At 37.1% G+C, this 16397-nt stretch overlaps 1 protein-coding gene across 6 annotated transcripts; it reads right to left on the minus strand.

The window, feature by feature from the left end:
* Positions 1-3474: 3474 nt before the first annotated feature.
* On the minus strand, positions 3475-14909 carry LOC139139098 (Fanconi anemia group C protein-like). 6 transcript variants are annotated; one of them, XM_070707875.1, is made up of 12 exons: positions 14574-14906; positions 13895-13979; positions 13118-13212; positions 12842-12952; positions 12329-12393; positions 11803-12059; positions 11006-11160; positions 9970-10125; positions 9608-9683; positions 7166-7398; positions 6438-6638; positions 3475-4258 (listed from the first exon to the last, which is right to left on the minus strand). In XM_070707875.1, the coding sequence occupies exons 1-12, from the start codon at positions 14757-14759 to the stop codon at positions 3998-4000; spliced, it is 1881 nt and encodes a 626-aa protein (XP_070563976.1). In that variant the 5' UTR covers positions 14760-14906; the 3' UTR covers positions 3475-3997. The 6 variants fall into 6 exon arrangements, with proteins under 6 accessions (XP_070563976.1, XP_070563975.1, XP_070563978.1 ...); XM_070707874.1 differs by having other exon boundaries at positions 13895-13982; positions 14574-14900; XM_070707877.1 differs by lacking the exon at positions 12842-12952 and having other exon boundaries at positions 14574-14909.
* Positions 14910-16397: the final 1488 nt, after the last annotated feature.

Below are 16397 nucleotides of genomic sequence, written 5' to 3' on the forward strand. Positions count from 1 at the left end.
GTAGGCCATTTTTAGCTCCCATAGCCATATGTATATATGGCAATGGAAGCTATTCTTATAGGCTAGGAAAATGTCTGTATGTATGTATGTCTGTATGTCTGTATGTCTGTATGTCTGTATGTCAACATCAAAAACTCCAAAACCGCTGCACATTTCATCTTGATATTTGGTGTGTACATGGATGATGGGCTGTAGATGAGATTTTGTTCAAATGAAGTTGTCATTGCCAAAAATATGCAAATTAGTGCCAAAAAAGGCGTTTTTGGTAAAAAATCTCCTTCTTCATAACCGCTGGTCAGACAGCTTTGATATTTGGTATACAGGTCCCTAGGGATAACCCAACTTGGATTTGTTCAAATTGTGATGAAATATGCAAATCTGTATTTTTAAGGAATTTTTTTGTCATTTTTGGTCAAAAATTTATTTCATCAAAACCGCTTGTCTGACAGCTTTGATATTTGGTATACAGGTCCCTAGGGATAGCCCAACTTGGATTTGTTCAAATTGTGATGAAATAAGCAAATCTGTATTTTTAAGGAATTTTTTTGTCATTTTGGTCAAAAATTTATTTCATCAAAACCGCTTGTCTGACAGCTTTGATATTTGGTATACAGGTCCCTAGGGATAGCCCAACTTGGATTTGTTCAAATTGTGATGAAATAAGCAAATCTGTATTTTTAAGGAATTTTTTTGTCATTTTTGGTCAAAAATTTATTTCATCAAAACCGCTCGTCTGACAGCTTTGATATTTGGTATACAGGTTCCTACAGATAAACTAAATATGATATACAGAATATATGATGAAATCTGCAATTTTGTATTTTTGGTGCAATTTTTGCCATTTTTGGTCAAAAAATGTGTTTCTCAAAAACTACTTGTCTGATGCCTTTGATATTTGGTATACAGGTTCCTGGGGGTTCTCTTAGTGTGATATAGTGAAATTTGATGAAATCTTCAATTTTTGTATTTTTGGGTCAGTTTTTGCCGTTTTTGGTCAAAATATTTGTTTCTCAAAGTTACTCATGTGATAGCTTTGATATTTGGTATACATTTTTATACATAATTATGATGAAATCATCAATTTTGTATTTTTGCAGCTAATTTTGCCATTTTAGGTCAGGCCATCCTGAAATGAGCTATCAAAGATCTTAACCTTCTTCATCAATACATATGTCACAAAACGTTGCTCTCTTCATAACACAGCAGAGCTCTGTCGACCATTGGGTCGTTTGTTAGCTCCCATAGCCATATGTATATATGTTTACAAGTTTACATTTTATTGAAAATCTCAATAGCCACTGAGCAGATTAGATGAAAAATTAGCATGTAAGTACTTGGGCTGACCTGAAATGATTGTGCACATCTTGGGTCAGTATCTTGGACTTGCTATTTTTCATGAATTTTTTTGTAATTTTCTCCCATTTTTGGTCAAAAAATCTTCTTCTCTGAAACCACAAGTCTGATTGATTTGAAACTTGGTATGGAAGTGCATAGGAGTGACCTTTCTCAAATCTGGGCAAATCGTGGTGAAATTGCACATTTGCATTTTTTGGCTATTTTTTTCAGTTTTGATCAAAAATTTTTTTTAACTCTGAAACCACACTCCCATTGAGTTGAAACTTAGTGTAGAGGTTTTTACGGGTGACGTCAGTAGATTTGATCAAATTCTGGTGAAATTTGTATAATTTTATTTTATTGGGGGAATTGTTTCTATTTGTGATAAAAAAATCTTTTAGCTTGATTTTAGCTTGTTTTGATAACTATATGGGAGCGACCAGTGACATTGTCAGTAGGCCATTTTTTTTGTTGTGATCTAGACAAGGTCAATGCATCCAGTATTGACAGTACTAGGTAATTGCAATGACTTTAACCTTGGCCAGTAAAATCACAGTTCATAGTCGGCAAGAATTTCACAGACATTGATGTTACCGACAAAATGTGACCCACGTCTTTGTACCCTTCCTGTCTCAACTCTTAGAGAAAACGGAAAGCTGCATCAAAACAATGCAGTTGTGTATTGGCACCGGTCTGTTTGTTTCTGAACTTGTTTGTAACTGTCACTGGGGTGTAGGTCAGGCAAAATGTGCAATTGTTTTCCCTCTCGGTCTCTCTCCCCCTCCTTGTGGCAGTATCTGTACAGTATTCAGATATCACAGGTTTTTTTTCAAAGTTCAACATCACTGTGCTGTTTAGCTTTTTATCCTTTTCAATGTGCAATATTTGAACTGATGTAAAGTTTGAAGAGCTGTACAGAGGCTCAGTAAGTACTATGTGGCTTTTTTGGTCTGTTTTTAATTTTCAATCAGATTAAAATAAAAATGTGTCAATGGCAGGAGAATTCAGAGTAATGTATTTGGAAATTTAAAAAAAGTTTACCTTACTTAAATGAATGTTTACAATCCAAAGATGTTAATTGTGCAGGAATGTACTTCATAAATTTGCATTTTTATTTCATGTTAAATCCACTTGGAAATTTAATAAACATGCTGTGGCTGTGCACAAAAGTGTGTATGTTGTCCATGTGTGTGTTGAATCTGTCCTCATCAATTGTGCACGAATTGTGTGATTTTTAATTCCCAAAGTACATCATGCATTAGGATATTACATGCCTCGCAATGAAAGACTTTAACTTTCGCTCAAACTTTCCATAAGGAAACTTTGAAATCATTCCCTTTCGAAATCAACGATAAAAATCAGGGGCCACTGTACAAAATTTGCTACTTGAGAAACAAATTTACCCAATATTTACCAACACCTGAAATTCAAAATGGCCATCCCAGTATTAACCCTACAGGGGGGAAATTAAATTTCAGATTTTCACAAAGATAAGCCTGCTGAAACTTTATTTACTCCATGAGCTGCAAAATGAGCCCTCACAAGTGGAAGGTCAAAACAGTTAGTGTGAAAATCCACATATCTGTCCCGGAGGGGTGTTCTACCCGAAGCTAATATGTGTGCATGCATGGTTAGCTGGCATATTTGGGGACGAATGTAAGCAAATGAGAAACACCATCATTCAGCCACTTGCACAAGTATGGAAGAAATGTCATCTATTATTACCGTTGATATAAACTTGTATGCAGGAGCATCACACTGTTCTGTACTGGACAGGCATTGGAAACACAATGGTGTGCACTATATCCCAGGTACATGTATATTCTCCATTTACAACAGCACACGTTGAACTTGTTCTCTGGCTGTGTATTATTTACTGATGGCATTTCCTTTTGCAATGTGCCTTCACATCAGACAATCATGGGTGCAAGGTATCTCATCATTGTGTGTGCAAATTATATTTATTCACTCTTACTCATGCTAGCCATAGCTTGGTCCAAGCCTTATACGCAAAATGGTTGATGTGTGTGGCTCTTTGCGCATGACACGATTTCCAAAAATCACAGAGCAATTACCCATCCACTTACCATTCTTTCGATTTTCACTGAAGGTCCTGTGTACAAGGTTGACTACAGAGGGTGTGCTTCACAAATGTGATTTATTTAAATTAAGTACAAACCAACCAAGAGCTTTAAACCAGTTCACAACATGCATACGAGCGATAGAGATAGCATATTTCAAGATTGCTGTGTATTTACCATCAATATACTTGGATGACATGATTATGGTCCAACTTGTGGGATATGAAAGTTTTTATTTCCACAGACACTATGTCCTGAAGAGTAATGTACATACTTTTTAAAGAAGAATTTGCCAACCCAATGTGGCATACATCATTGTTCAAATTTCATTATATTTTTTCTAACAACGTTGAATGATTCACCAATATCAAATACACTTTCTCTTCATGCACAATCTCTCCATTTGAAAATGTCAAAGAGAAAGCGACATACCGGTACATGTACAGAACCCTGCATAGCAAGTTCCTCCGGCTCAAGACATTAACAACAGCATGGACTATAGAGGGGGCTCTTCAAAGCTTTGCCCACTGTAATATTTGTTGCCTGTTCATGGCCACAGTGAGTTTTCAGGTTGTTTGCTTTCACTTGGGAAATGATGCAATGAATTCATCACATCTATCAACCAGCTGATCAACTCTTGTCAAATCTTCATCCTGTGATGAACTTGGCCTTGTAGGGTTATCAATACAACGTTCCCTTAGAGTTGACAGGAGACCCCTCACAGCTGTTGACTTTGCGGATCCCAATTGCTGGAAAGTAATACTCCCAGAGAGGTCGACGAAACCCTCCAGTGTGTCCAGGAAGTTGGAAAGGGCACTGATGGCACTGTCAGTCGGAATTGCCTGTTACATTGGGAAAATTAGAGGAGGCAACAAATGAAGGATTATTTCTGAAATTGACATTATCATAATGGATTACTGACTACCTTGTGCTGTCCTTGTCTAGATATTATCATGTCATCCTCAATATCAATTCAAACGTGGCACACTAAATTTCTTTACTTGATTATGAAGAAGTATAACTATTTAAAATAAAATTGGCCACACCATTATTTTGTAATTCGGCTATGTGAGTTTGTACTAGGCTGGTACCTCAGTTGATAAAATGTTCCACCTGAAACTATCAAATCTTGTCTCGGTTTCAACTAGAGTGCAAAGAAAATACATTTTATAGATAGCAGTCTGGCATGTTCAAGGGTATCTTCCTCTGTACCTAACAGAAGGAAGACTGAGATTCAACCAACGGGGGAAACACTAGTTGCAGTGTTCTCTACAGCTTCAGAAAAACAAAGGGGCAGTAACATACATAATTATGACGTCAAACAGAGAAAAATACCATGGGATTATATATTTATCACATGAACAGTCTTCTTATTTTCTTTTGACGTAGATGGATCAAAATTATCGTAACAAATTGCATGAATTTCGTCGCGATTTGTGTTTTACTTACGCGGATTACTTTCATTTAAAGAGTAAAGCAGCCCGTCACCCAGGAGATACTTTCATTCATATATCCCATCAAGCTGAAATTTGCTACATTAAAGGGTATCTCCACCAACTAGACGTACGGATTCGGTCACGTGAACGTGTCAATCATTGTCTCGCGCTGTACCCATGCCAAGGCAAGCTGGCCATCGGCGGACATAGCTTTCACCGTGCTAGTGACGGATAACCATAGTATTCAGAGTTACTTAGAATATTTACAATTATATTTATGAAGAAAATGCAACGACATGATCGAAACAGTAATTCTCATTCTCAGAGATGCCGTGGCTTTCAAAATATCACACAAGTTTACGACCTTTGCGAGCGCAAAAGATTCTGTTCGATGACACACTCATTGCATGTCTATGCCCACACGTTGCCGTCACCGGTCTCTGCCGGTGTCAACTCGTCAATCCCGATTTGGGTCGTCAATGTTTTTGTCTTACGAACTTTGATGTTTGCATTGACACATATCTCGTCCATGGATACATCCTAATTTTGTTGACGGAAACTCTGTTTTGAGTGTTGTCTGAGTCAACTTTCGAAGTACATGGGATTCCACAGCGCAGCGCTGCACATGTAGCTCGACAGCTTGTCTTCGCTACAGCATTATGCCGCGCTGCAAGTTTAATTCCGGGCGAGACTTTACGGAGTTTTTGTGTGATTAAGGAAATTGATCGTTGTTAGTCGAATGACTTTAGGCTTGTGCCTCCTATGTCGCTTTCCCGAAGATTATACTATACTCTTTTATTCAGTTTGAGGTGTAGGTTTCGGTTTTATCGCCAACCGGGATCGCCAGGTACGACGTCCACACGACTCGACTGGAGCCGAGACGTTACTGAGCCATTAAAATAACGATCGTCAGTATCTCCATTCGATTCTCGGGAAAAGCTATTGTTATAGCGACTTGAAATTTCATTGGACAAATATGCTTTCTGTGTTTCCATGTCTGGATTTATCGGGTCACCTTTTTGTAAAAGTGCGAGCTAGCACGGCATCGATCACAACAAATCTGTTCATGTCACGACGCCTGCATCAGTGCATGTATGAAGGTTACCATGAAAGAAAAAAGTTCCGGTTGATGACGTACAACAGGGGTAATTCGGATTTCTTATCCGTCCTGTTCTACGTCACACAGGTGGGAATTCGGGCCAGTTCATACATAACAATGCATATTTTGCATATTTTTGTTATTGTGACAATGCATTCTTTTGTAAAGTTATTAGCATATGAATAGACTGTTCCAAAACCAGAAGGGTGGCCAACCCCTAAAAAAATCCTCTTGTGGAGAATCCTGAGTTGATACAGGTCTTCCAAGAAAAGCATAGCACATCAATGTTACTGGTATATCAAAGTTTTCTTTTCGTAGTTTCTCTTGGAATGTTGACATGGCCATATTTATAGACAGCAGAAATATTATTACCACAATTCTAAAAACAACCATGTGAATATAACATTTGGAAAACACCATGATTATGGAATTTGAAGGGCAGACTCCAATCACCATGCTGAATTGATGCATATTGCAGGTCCTTACCATTTCCAGGATATCCACAGCAATGAGGTGACCACCTGATGATTTCAGGAGAAACAGAACCAGGAGAGGAGTCACAATTTGGATCAGCTGATTTGAATACAAATCCTTATTGGCTGAGAGTGTGTACTGAATATCACATGACTTTAGGTACACTTTTGATTGGAGGACTTGTAGTGGACATATCACATCCTTCAGGATTGTCTGTCAAAAAAAGCACAAGAAACTATTAAATGCCAATGTGCACTTGTGTTCGATCATTGTTTTAATTTGGATAAATTTTGTTGAAAGACTGCTTTCTGCTCAATACATCTCAAAAGTACTTCAAAAATCAAAGTTCAAAATTACATTCTATGTGTACTTTTGATATTTCAAAACTAAGTGCCGATTTGAATAAGAACTGATGACGTACAAATCAAATGAAACTTGTGGCAATTCACTTAGTCTGAACTGCCGAAAAGTATTGGACTCTAAACTATTTTTGAAAAGATATTTGTAGATGTAACCCGTTAGTAGAAAACGGATTAATAAGATGATTGTGGGTAAATTTCCAACTGTCATGAATATAAAACTTGATAGAGTAGCATTGATATTTATTTATGAACAAAACTTCATTGACAATTTTCTCAAGATCAAATCCGACATCAGTTTACTCTATTCGTATCAGCTATGGTATATGCTATTCATAAATTGGCAAAGTATAAATTGTAGTATACATCTAAGTTTACTACCTTGTAAAAGTGATGTGTTGCATTTGACAGAGGGATGGCATACCAACATAGCAAAGTCAAGGTCATGTCAAGGTCAATATCTGGAATCAAGACTAGTTCTATTGCTTTGTAAAACCACCACTCAAATTGGACAAGTATCCACCATATTGCAAAGGTGTCCTCTGTCAGCTTCAGTTCATTTATTATTGCACATATTGATTTGATCTGCACATAACAGGCAGAATTAGACAGCCCTGTCATACAAAAAGAACATAAAACACATTTAGTGTTCAGCAGAACAGTGTTATTGATTTGATCTGCACATAACAGGCAGAATTAGGCAGCCCTGTCAGGGCCTGAAAAATTTAATTTTTATCCACTTGTCCCCTGACAAGTAGCCTCTATATTTTAACTTGTCCGTAGCAGAAACTCACTTGCCCTGTAATTTTCCAAAAAAAAAATCATTCTGCTCTTACCCAGATTGTGGGACCTCTCCTACAATGGTTTGTGACAAATTGGTCGTATTGACAGTTTTTAATTGTAAAAAAGTATATTACCATAATGAGATTAATTTAATATGCTTCAGTCTTTTATGGGAATTTCTACAGTTACCGCATTAGATGTGTTTAACAGAAATAAATACTAGTAAGATGTTTCATCACACTTATGACTACAAAACGAGAAGTGATTGACGACAACAGTCTAATGCAGACATTTAACAAGGTTTTTTCACTACTACTGTAAAGTTCACTTCATTTTTATAATTGTCCAAATGACTGATACTTTTTCATTGAAATTGCAAAATAAATAGGTTGAAAACACTAAAAATCTGAGAGGAACTCCTTTCTCTTCATAATAGCAATAGCAACTTGCCATACCACGGTTTTGACAAGCTAGGTGGCTTTTGTTAAGGTCCGCTACAATCAAGATAGGGGGTCTTGACCATATAAGGAATTCAGCATGGTGACCTACACAAGCTTGCTGCGTACAATCGAAGAGTGGCATGAGACTCCTTCTGGAGAAATTTCTGACTGCAAAATATTACTTTGAAAGACAGGGATATAGTGCTTCATCAAAATTTTGGAGTTATGATATTTTTAGGTAAAGTTGTGAGCTTCCATCACATCACATAGTGCCGTTTGATGCTCCGTGCAGTGTGGCTATAAATTTCATTCTCCGTGCACACTGTGTACTATAGCTAGCAGGTTAGTTGGGTAGAGTAACGGTGCAGTGGTTGTCAATAAAGTTTGCTCTACTGTTTCACTGTCCAAATTGTTTGGTGAAAAGTTAGTTGTTCTTTTTAAAATAATCCAGGCTTCCGCTTCAAACATCATTGTCTGGTTATTATCTCGTTACATTTTACATGTAAAATAAGTGGCGTGTACGTGGCCCGGCATTTGCCCCAGGGTCCAGTGGCGCACATCGACTTGCTCATACCATGAATCGCAAACTGTAACAGAGTAACTGATTTTTCTTTAGTGTTTCGGTTGAGACGAAAAAAATAAGTCCCGATTTGAGTGCGTCCGAGTGACCCATGTCTGGTACTTTCGAGGGACATTGTTTCTAATTTGCGTCAAAAGACAAAAGAACGCACCTCTTGGCAAAAACACTGAGTTGACTCTGAACTTTCTGCCCGCGGGCAAGTGAGGGCTAGTTTTGCGCTAGTCCGTATTAGAAATCAGTCTGTCCCGGGCATCGGGCAAGCGTATTTTTCAGGCCTGCCTGTCATACAAAAAGAACCATAAACACATTTAGTGTTCAGCAGAACAGTGTTATTGATTTGATCTGCACATAACAGGCAGAATTAGACAGCCCTGTCATACAAAAAGAACATAAAACACATTTAGCGTTCAGCAGAACAGTGTTATTGGTTACTGCTTTGGTTTAAGCTTTCCTTTCTGTATTACTGCTTTGGTTTAAGCTTTCCTTTCTGTATACATCTCTTGTTATCATATCTTTGAATGAAAGGAACTAATAAAAGAAACTAATAATTCATTTTGAATGCATGAGTCTGTCAACCAAAGTTATTAAAAAAACACAAAAAAAAACAAAACAAAAAGAAAACAAAAACAAATTAGCACAGGTTATAATTTGCCCAAATCTGAGATGTAATTTCCCCAAATGTAAGTATGCATCTGTATACTTTGAATGATTGCAGAAATTCTAATATACTTTAGTATGCTTGGTGAAATTTTGTTCATTAATTATATAGATGTGCCTTTTTTTGGTTCTAAGAATTATCAAAGTCAATTTTCAGGTGACTTAAACATGGTTTAATAGAAACCTTGAGGTAGTCTATGTGGGATCACCTAAATCCCAGAGTACCTACTGACTTTAAAATGAGCAAATCACTGTGTTCCCAGTATTTTTTTTTCAACATCATATTTTCTTTTATTGTTTTGTTCCTAAGTCTGTGAGATTTGTGATAAACTGTGGACAGAATAAAATGGTCGCACCACTCACCTTTTGGTTTTATTTGTAACAGCTGCACCAGAGGTCTCAGTCCTAGTGAATACAGACTGCATATTTCAATTTGGGGCTGAAATTGTAATGATGAATATATGTTACATTGATGAATGACCATTGCTACATTCACTTACTTTTACCCGCTGAATAATAATATTTTAGCAGTGAAGAAACACGGAAAATTTCCACATTATGAATGAGAGCAAGATGAAGTAAATAGTAAAACAGTATTTGGCAGTTTCAACATCATACCCTGTTGATTGATAAGGAGTTTTTTTTGTATTTTAGACAGGACAAAACTTGCATTCACCTGTGCAAGTCCCAATTTGTATGTTACAAGTTTTGGAGCATGGACTCACCTCTTCACAACCATGAGAAGCAGCATCCAAAATTGATACACTGAACAGACTAATCAGTTTCAGAACTGACGTATTACCATGGCAACTGACGAGGATTGATTTCAACATGGCAGTGACAGCACGGTAGATGGATGGGTTGTCTGTACAAGCTTGTGGCTGGAGTGAAGAGTGACAATTTTCAAAATAGGAAAGAAAAATTTTATAGCAACAACCTATAGAGGGAGCTATTTTGTGAACGCAGACTATCCATGCAGTTTTTCTTAAACTAAGTCACACTCTCCCCCACCGAATTAGAGTAACCATCAAAAGGTAGAAACAAGATACATTTTTACAACATGATGTATGTAAAGAAAGTTTTTATTACTAAACACTGATCAAGCTTAAATGTTTTGTAGACAAAGTGAAATGTTACCAAGGTTACCATCAAAGACCGAATCTACCAGTATTATAAGCCAATGGGAAGGGTTGCAAATTTTTGGCTTCAAAAAGACACTAGTTGGTAGGAACACAAATCCTAAGAGTAGAGTTCTTTTACTTTTCAACTTGTGCCTAAATTTACATGAGTAACTGCAGTTTACCCTTTGGGTGCCAAAGTCAGTTTTTGTGTGGTATATCAAAATATACACTAATCAATTTTTTCAAATTTTTGCTAAAATTTTGATAAAAATCTGAAGCAAATAAAATGTGGAGCTCATTTGGTCCAAATTGTCAAAAAGTACAGAGAAATTCACAAAATTGGTAAAATGTTGCAACGATAATTTTGGTGGGGAAAATTGCAGCACTCAAAGGGTTAATAGGTTAAACCCAGAATTTGAATGGACCGTGGTACAAGCAAATCCATGTGTACAAACACACTTAGAAATATGTGTATTTCAATACGCTCTTGTACACTCAGTTTTGTTTGTACCCCATCACATGATCTTTCAGGCGTAGTGAGTCTGTTGAAGTTCACATGCTTTTTATTCTGGAGTACAACCATTGTGTTCTTTTATGCTAACATTAAAGTGCATTTGAGTTTCTTTGATCGAGAGCTTACCAAGTTTCTAGACTGAATTATGGACAGAGCTTCTCTGCGGCTACAGAATGGTCTGTGTACTAGTATCACTCTGATAAGGCTTCTCACTTCCTGTTCCAAAGCAGGGAAGTAGCGGGACCAAAGCTGTAGTCTGCCCTCATAAGACAGATCTAAATCTGTGCAAAAATGAATACCATAAAACACATTGCACTGATTTTACCTGAGAAACTTCATGAATATTTTTTTGAACACATATTCATTTGAAGATTTGGTTTTTGCTTGTTTTTTTGGCGGGAATAATGGCAAAGTATGTCACTCAATCATTGGAAACCAGTTAAAATCACCAACACAAGGAATTAATTTTACTTGACAAAACAGTCAAATTATTCCTAACACGATCCACTGAACCATTATCCCATATGGAAATTGCCTGTACTGTTACACATGATGGGGTAACTTGAGATGGAAAAGGAAACGAAATGTTTTATAATAATAAACAGTGATATTTTTGTCAAGAAAAAATTATTGCTTTATCGTAAAGAAAAACATTTAGTTTTGTTTCGCAAGGTACACGTCGGTCACCTAACAATGTCTCTGTAATGTTGATTGTGCTCTGAGCACATTACTTTGAAAAACTTCAATGCTTTGAAGGTCATGGGTCTTATCTGACCCTTTGGTATGGCAAAGGGTTTTGTTTCATGTCAATGTTGCCACACCATAAAATAATAGTATTCAGGGACTCTAGTTCTCTGGAATCATGTCACACCAAAGTCAAAACTGGAATCTTTTGAGAGCAATTCATGAATATGCAAACTTACCACAGGATTCTTTCATGTACGCATTACCCTGCAGCTCTGTAACTTTCTCCAGGAATACTGTTGAAAGCTCCTCTGTTATTGAACCAGAGTGACATCGCAGAAGACTTTCAACCAATGGCAGTGCTTGTTGTAAATGTAGCAGTGGAAGACACATGTCAGATATGTCACGGAGGGACACGTCACCTGAAACACCAGGCATTCTGTCTGAGCTGTTGATATGTGTGCTTGCAACACTAGACCTAACAGGTATCAAACAACTGAAACCACAAGAATTTTACAAATATAACAAAAGCATTAGCATTGATCATATCAGCATGCAGAACTGTATTGTTTTCTTTAAAGGCAAGAGCAACATATTGAATCAGTATTCAAATATTTCAACCTAACAAACTGTGACACAATATTAGACAAGTTTCATCCTAGAGATGGCACCTGTATTCTGATTTCTGAGACATCAATTCTGGGATACTTGGTTGGTGTAGGTAGTATTAATTCTGAAAGAAAATCAACAGGTGTGTCTGCTTACTTTGTTTTTGAGCTCCATCTTCTGCAGCAAAGAGTATCCAAGTCTGTCTGAATGGCATCTATTAACTGATCAGGAAAACAAAAGGAATGCCATAATTCACTTGCATATTTGAAACACACAGTTCACACCCTATGGCAAACATTTTGAAACTGGTGAACAAAAAGAAACTGTCGTGTTCCACGTTTTCATCTGAACAGGAAGTTAAAGATCATCTTAACAAAAGAGTAACTTAGTCTCATACATGTAAATCCGCATTCCTCAAGGATATTGGTGGTACAATTTGATTTGTGTTACATCATATGATAATTAAGTCGTGGCAGATTTTCGTGTTGTGATTAACATGTGAGAAAAGCTAAGATAACCTCTTTCAAGGCAGTAATGACAGCTTTTCCAATACTATTTTGTTCTGTAGGTGAAGTGATGAGCCAGAGTGGAAACAAGATCTAGTAACAAAAGGGTCATTCTCTGGTATCGGGCAAAGAACACTTTGGGAAGGACTGATATGATGCTTACCTTTTGCGTTGCTATTTGGTTAAATTCATGTGGTAAAAACCCTGTCATTTCAGTCACACTTTTGAAAGGTTTCTCAGCTGGCACATACGCTGCAGTGTTCTTAATCTGAGACTGACACATAAATTAATGAGAAAAAATGTGAATAAGCTGTTTGTAATAGCTTACATTTTGTTTTTCATGGTCAAAGAGTATTTCACTCTCAAAGTTGACTCTTGAACTTGAAGGTTGTAAATTACCTGAAATCTCACAGAAAATAAGTGAATTGCAGAAACTTACATGGGCCCATCTTTTTGCCTTTTCTTCAAGATCATCCTTTGGTTCTTCAGGTGCAAGTGTAAGTATGCATTTCAGTAGAATTTTGTATGTACTCTCTACAAATAGTGATATATATACAGGCATAAGGGAGCTGTCAACTAATGCTTTTGGAGGTATAAAGCCTCACAACTGGCAAAGAGAGTCTGCATCCATTTTGTGATTTTCAGTTAGAGATAACTTTCACATCAGTTTGCTGTGAGTGTGCAATGTGGGTAATTATAAAAGCTTTGCTGATAGCTTTGTGACTTAATGTTGTGATCATGGAATAGATACTGGCATCTACGCTGCAGCTGAAACAGATTACGCAGTACTAACAGTACACCAACAATGAAAAAAATAACACCATCTCTGACAAATGCCTGATATTCTGAGCCTTCCATGGCTTATTTTTATATATATATTAACAATACAGTCAACAGCTATACTACTGTGTATAGATCTAATCAGCAATGCGCTAGGACAATTTTGCCATAGTCATCTAACCTACTGGTATTGATCTATGCAAATTTGCGGGTACACATTGTGATCAATATCTGTAGTTTTTCTTGATTGCACACAAAACTGATTGAAAAACTTATTTTTGTGTATTTTGTTGTTTGCAATATTACCAGTAATTTTGCAAAATAATGTAAGCTTGTTGTGAATTTGTCATCCAATTCACATCCATTCAGCACAAGCTATGCACTTAGTACAGTATCATTGCTAATCAAAATTCATGGTCTCTAATTTATTCCTTACCTGAAAGGAGCACAACACTGTTGCAACAAAGTCTGCCCAGCAACTGACCAACATTTGGAAGCGTTTTCACAGCAAAGTGCGTATCCTGCTTATAGAGAGACAATGGTAAGTAAATGATTTGAGTGAAAGCAAGAATTCATGACAGCTATTGCATATAGACTTGGTTCATCCATGGAGGTAGTAGGTTTTATCTACCTCCATGGTTCATCTGAAGACAGAAACTCTACTGTTAAGCCAATGTAAAAGCTAAACTGAGTGCATGAGAGTGGAGTGACAACAATATATTTATTGATAATCACTTTGAGTTGGTAATTAAAAAAAACAAACAAACAAACAAAAAAACAAACAAATTTATTTATCATTTGAATATCCTATAATGGTGTTCTGTGCAAAGGTATGACAAGTTTTGCGGGTGACTATACTGAATTACTCAAACCCAGATAAGCTTTATGGTATTAAACATGCCCCCCAAGTGTCTGCAGCTGACTGAAATGAAAAACGATATCGCTGACATTAGTGACTAGTTAACATTACAAAGTCCCTCGTTGATTACCAAGTGAATTCATATGGCCAGCAACACAGCTGGGGTAATAATAGGTGTCCATTTCCAGTCACCTCCGCAGTAATGACAATAACTGAACATACATAAAAGACATGTGTATACTCTTGTCAGACCTACCCATTGCGATAACACCTGATAAAGGTGAACCAAAAATTCATTCAAGCTGGTTTTGCATTCAAACGCTTCCCGGGCAGATGGGCCATCGTCTGCTTGACCCCACACTTTCACTCGCGTCAACCAATCATCTACTTTTGCACAGAGTTGGTCATCGGTTTGCGGTGTGGCAGTAGCAGTTTCACTCATGTTTCATCTTTTTGTATCGATACACATCCTTACAATGCTCATATAAAACTCCTGGTAGTCATTTACATTGGGATTACAGGGAATATGCGTTTACGTCTGAGACAGGAGAAGTGAGAAGAGAGCGGTCACAATATGACCTTCGAAGCTTCAGCCGACCTCGCTTAACGAGAACGATTACATTTTCGTACAGGGGTGCACATCATTGTACCACTGTTCTATTTCATTACTTTTCACGATTTTGTTAATATATAGATATAAAGTAACATTTTGATTGGTACAAATAAATCAGAAAACTAATAAATAATAATATTTATCAAAATATCCAATTTATATTTGACAGATATACAGTGCAATCACCTATGAGAAAAGTGAACAATCCTCGGTAAATTCCGTCATTCGGGAAATTTCGTGTTCAGACAACAGTCAATATGGCCGCCTTTGTATGAGACTCAAGGCTCGACGAAAAAAGATATTCAGCAGAGAAAATTAAGGTAATGAGCTCATTTTCTGCCTCTTCTCGACTTCCCAAATACTGTACTTGATATTCTTTATAATATTTCCTGTTATTGAAGTATTACCGAGTTATTTAGCCGACAAATGTCGCTTGGTTTTCGAGACGCTTTGTTCAAGGTGTACGGCCACACAGTGCAGCTTCCGCCCGTATCGAGACGAGGTTCGATTATTGTTTTGAAAATCACTTCAAAACTCATCGCACGTGGGACAGCGTGAGTATCAGCGCGGTGCGTTGATATTGTGTGATAGCTAGGCCGTGAGCCCATCGCTACGTTGACTTCATCATGTCAGCGGTTTTCTATATCTAATCTGAAACTATGCATTGAGTGCGACAGGGCATTTGTGCTTGCGCGTGCTCTGAAGTAGCGTGATTCCAGCCTTTTTTTAATTCAGGGCTTCTCAATATAATTCCACGTTCATAATTGATATGAAGTCTTGCGATATCTGTTTAACCAAACGTAAGCACTTACCTTATAGATAAGTAGAGCTTGCAGGGAACTGTAGCCCTGTTACCTTGGACTTGGCTTTGTTAGGGAATTGGAACACAACCAGCCAGGCCAGCACTGTTTATGTCGACCCATTTGGTATCCTTTAGAAAACGTTGATGTCAAGACTACTACTAGTACATATATTCCAGACTGATATTATTTTGAAAGGTCTGTAGTGTATACATTTACTGTATGCCAAGGCAGTGTACTTATCTTCTGATGAGGAAAGAAAGAAAGGAGTTAATGAAAAACATGCAGACATAGATGGACATTTGTTCATAGAGCAGGAGAACTTTAGAACTTCCACAGAATCTGAAAGGTATTTCTTTCTGGACAAAGACTTTAAGAGATATATTATAGCCTATTGGAAAAGGTTTTGTTTTCCTTCCTTGCAGTTGTCAATCTAGATAAACCACATCAGCTTTTTCTTTGAGTTTGCTTGAAAAAGACATACAGTAAGTATAAAGGGATTGTGCTGCAGTCCCTTTATACTTACTCTTTTTTTTTTAACATTCTCACCTGTGATCATTTGTTAAAACTATTGACAGGAAGGAATCACTTGTGTAGTTTTTCAAACTTTGAAGAAACATATCCCTCATAAAAATATTATACACTCTATTGTTTCCAAGTTTCCTCA

The sequence above is a fragment of the Ptychodera flava genome, chromosome 8, assembly GCF_041260155.1.
Source record: "Ptychodera flava strain L36383 chromosome 8, AS_Pfla_20210202, whole genome shotgun sequence".
Taxonomy (NCBI): Eukaryota; Metazoa; Hemichordata; class Enteropneusta; family Ptychoderidae; genus Ptychodera; species Ptychodera flava.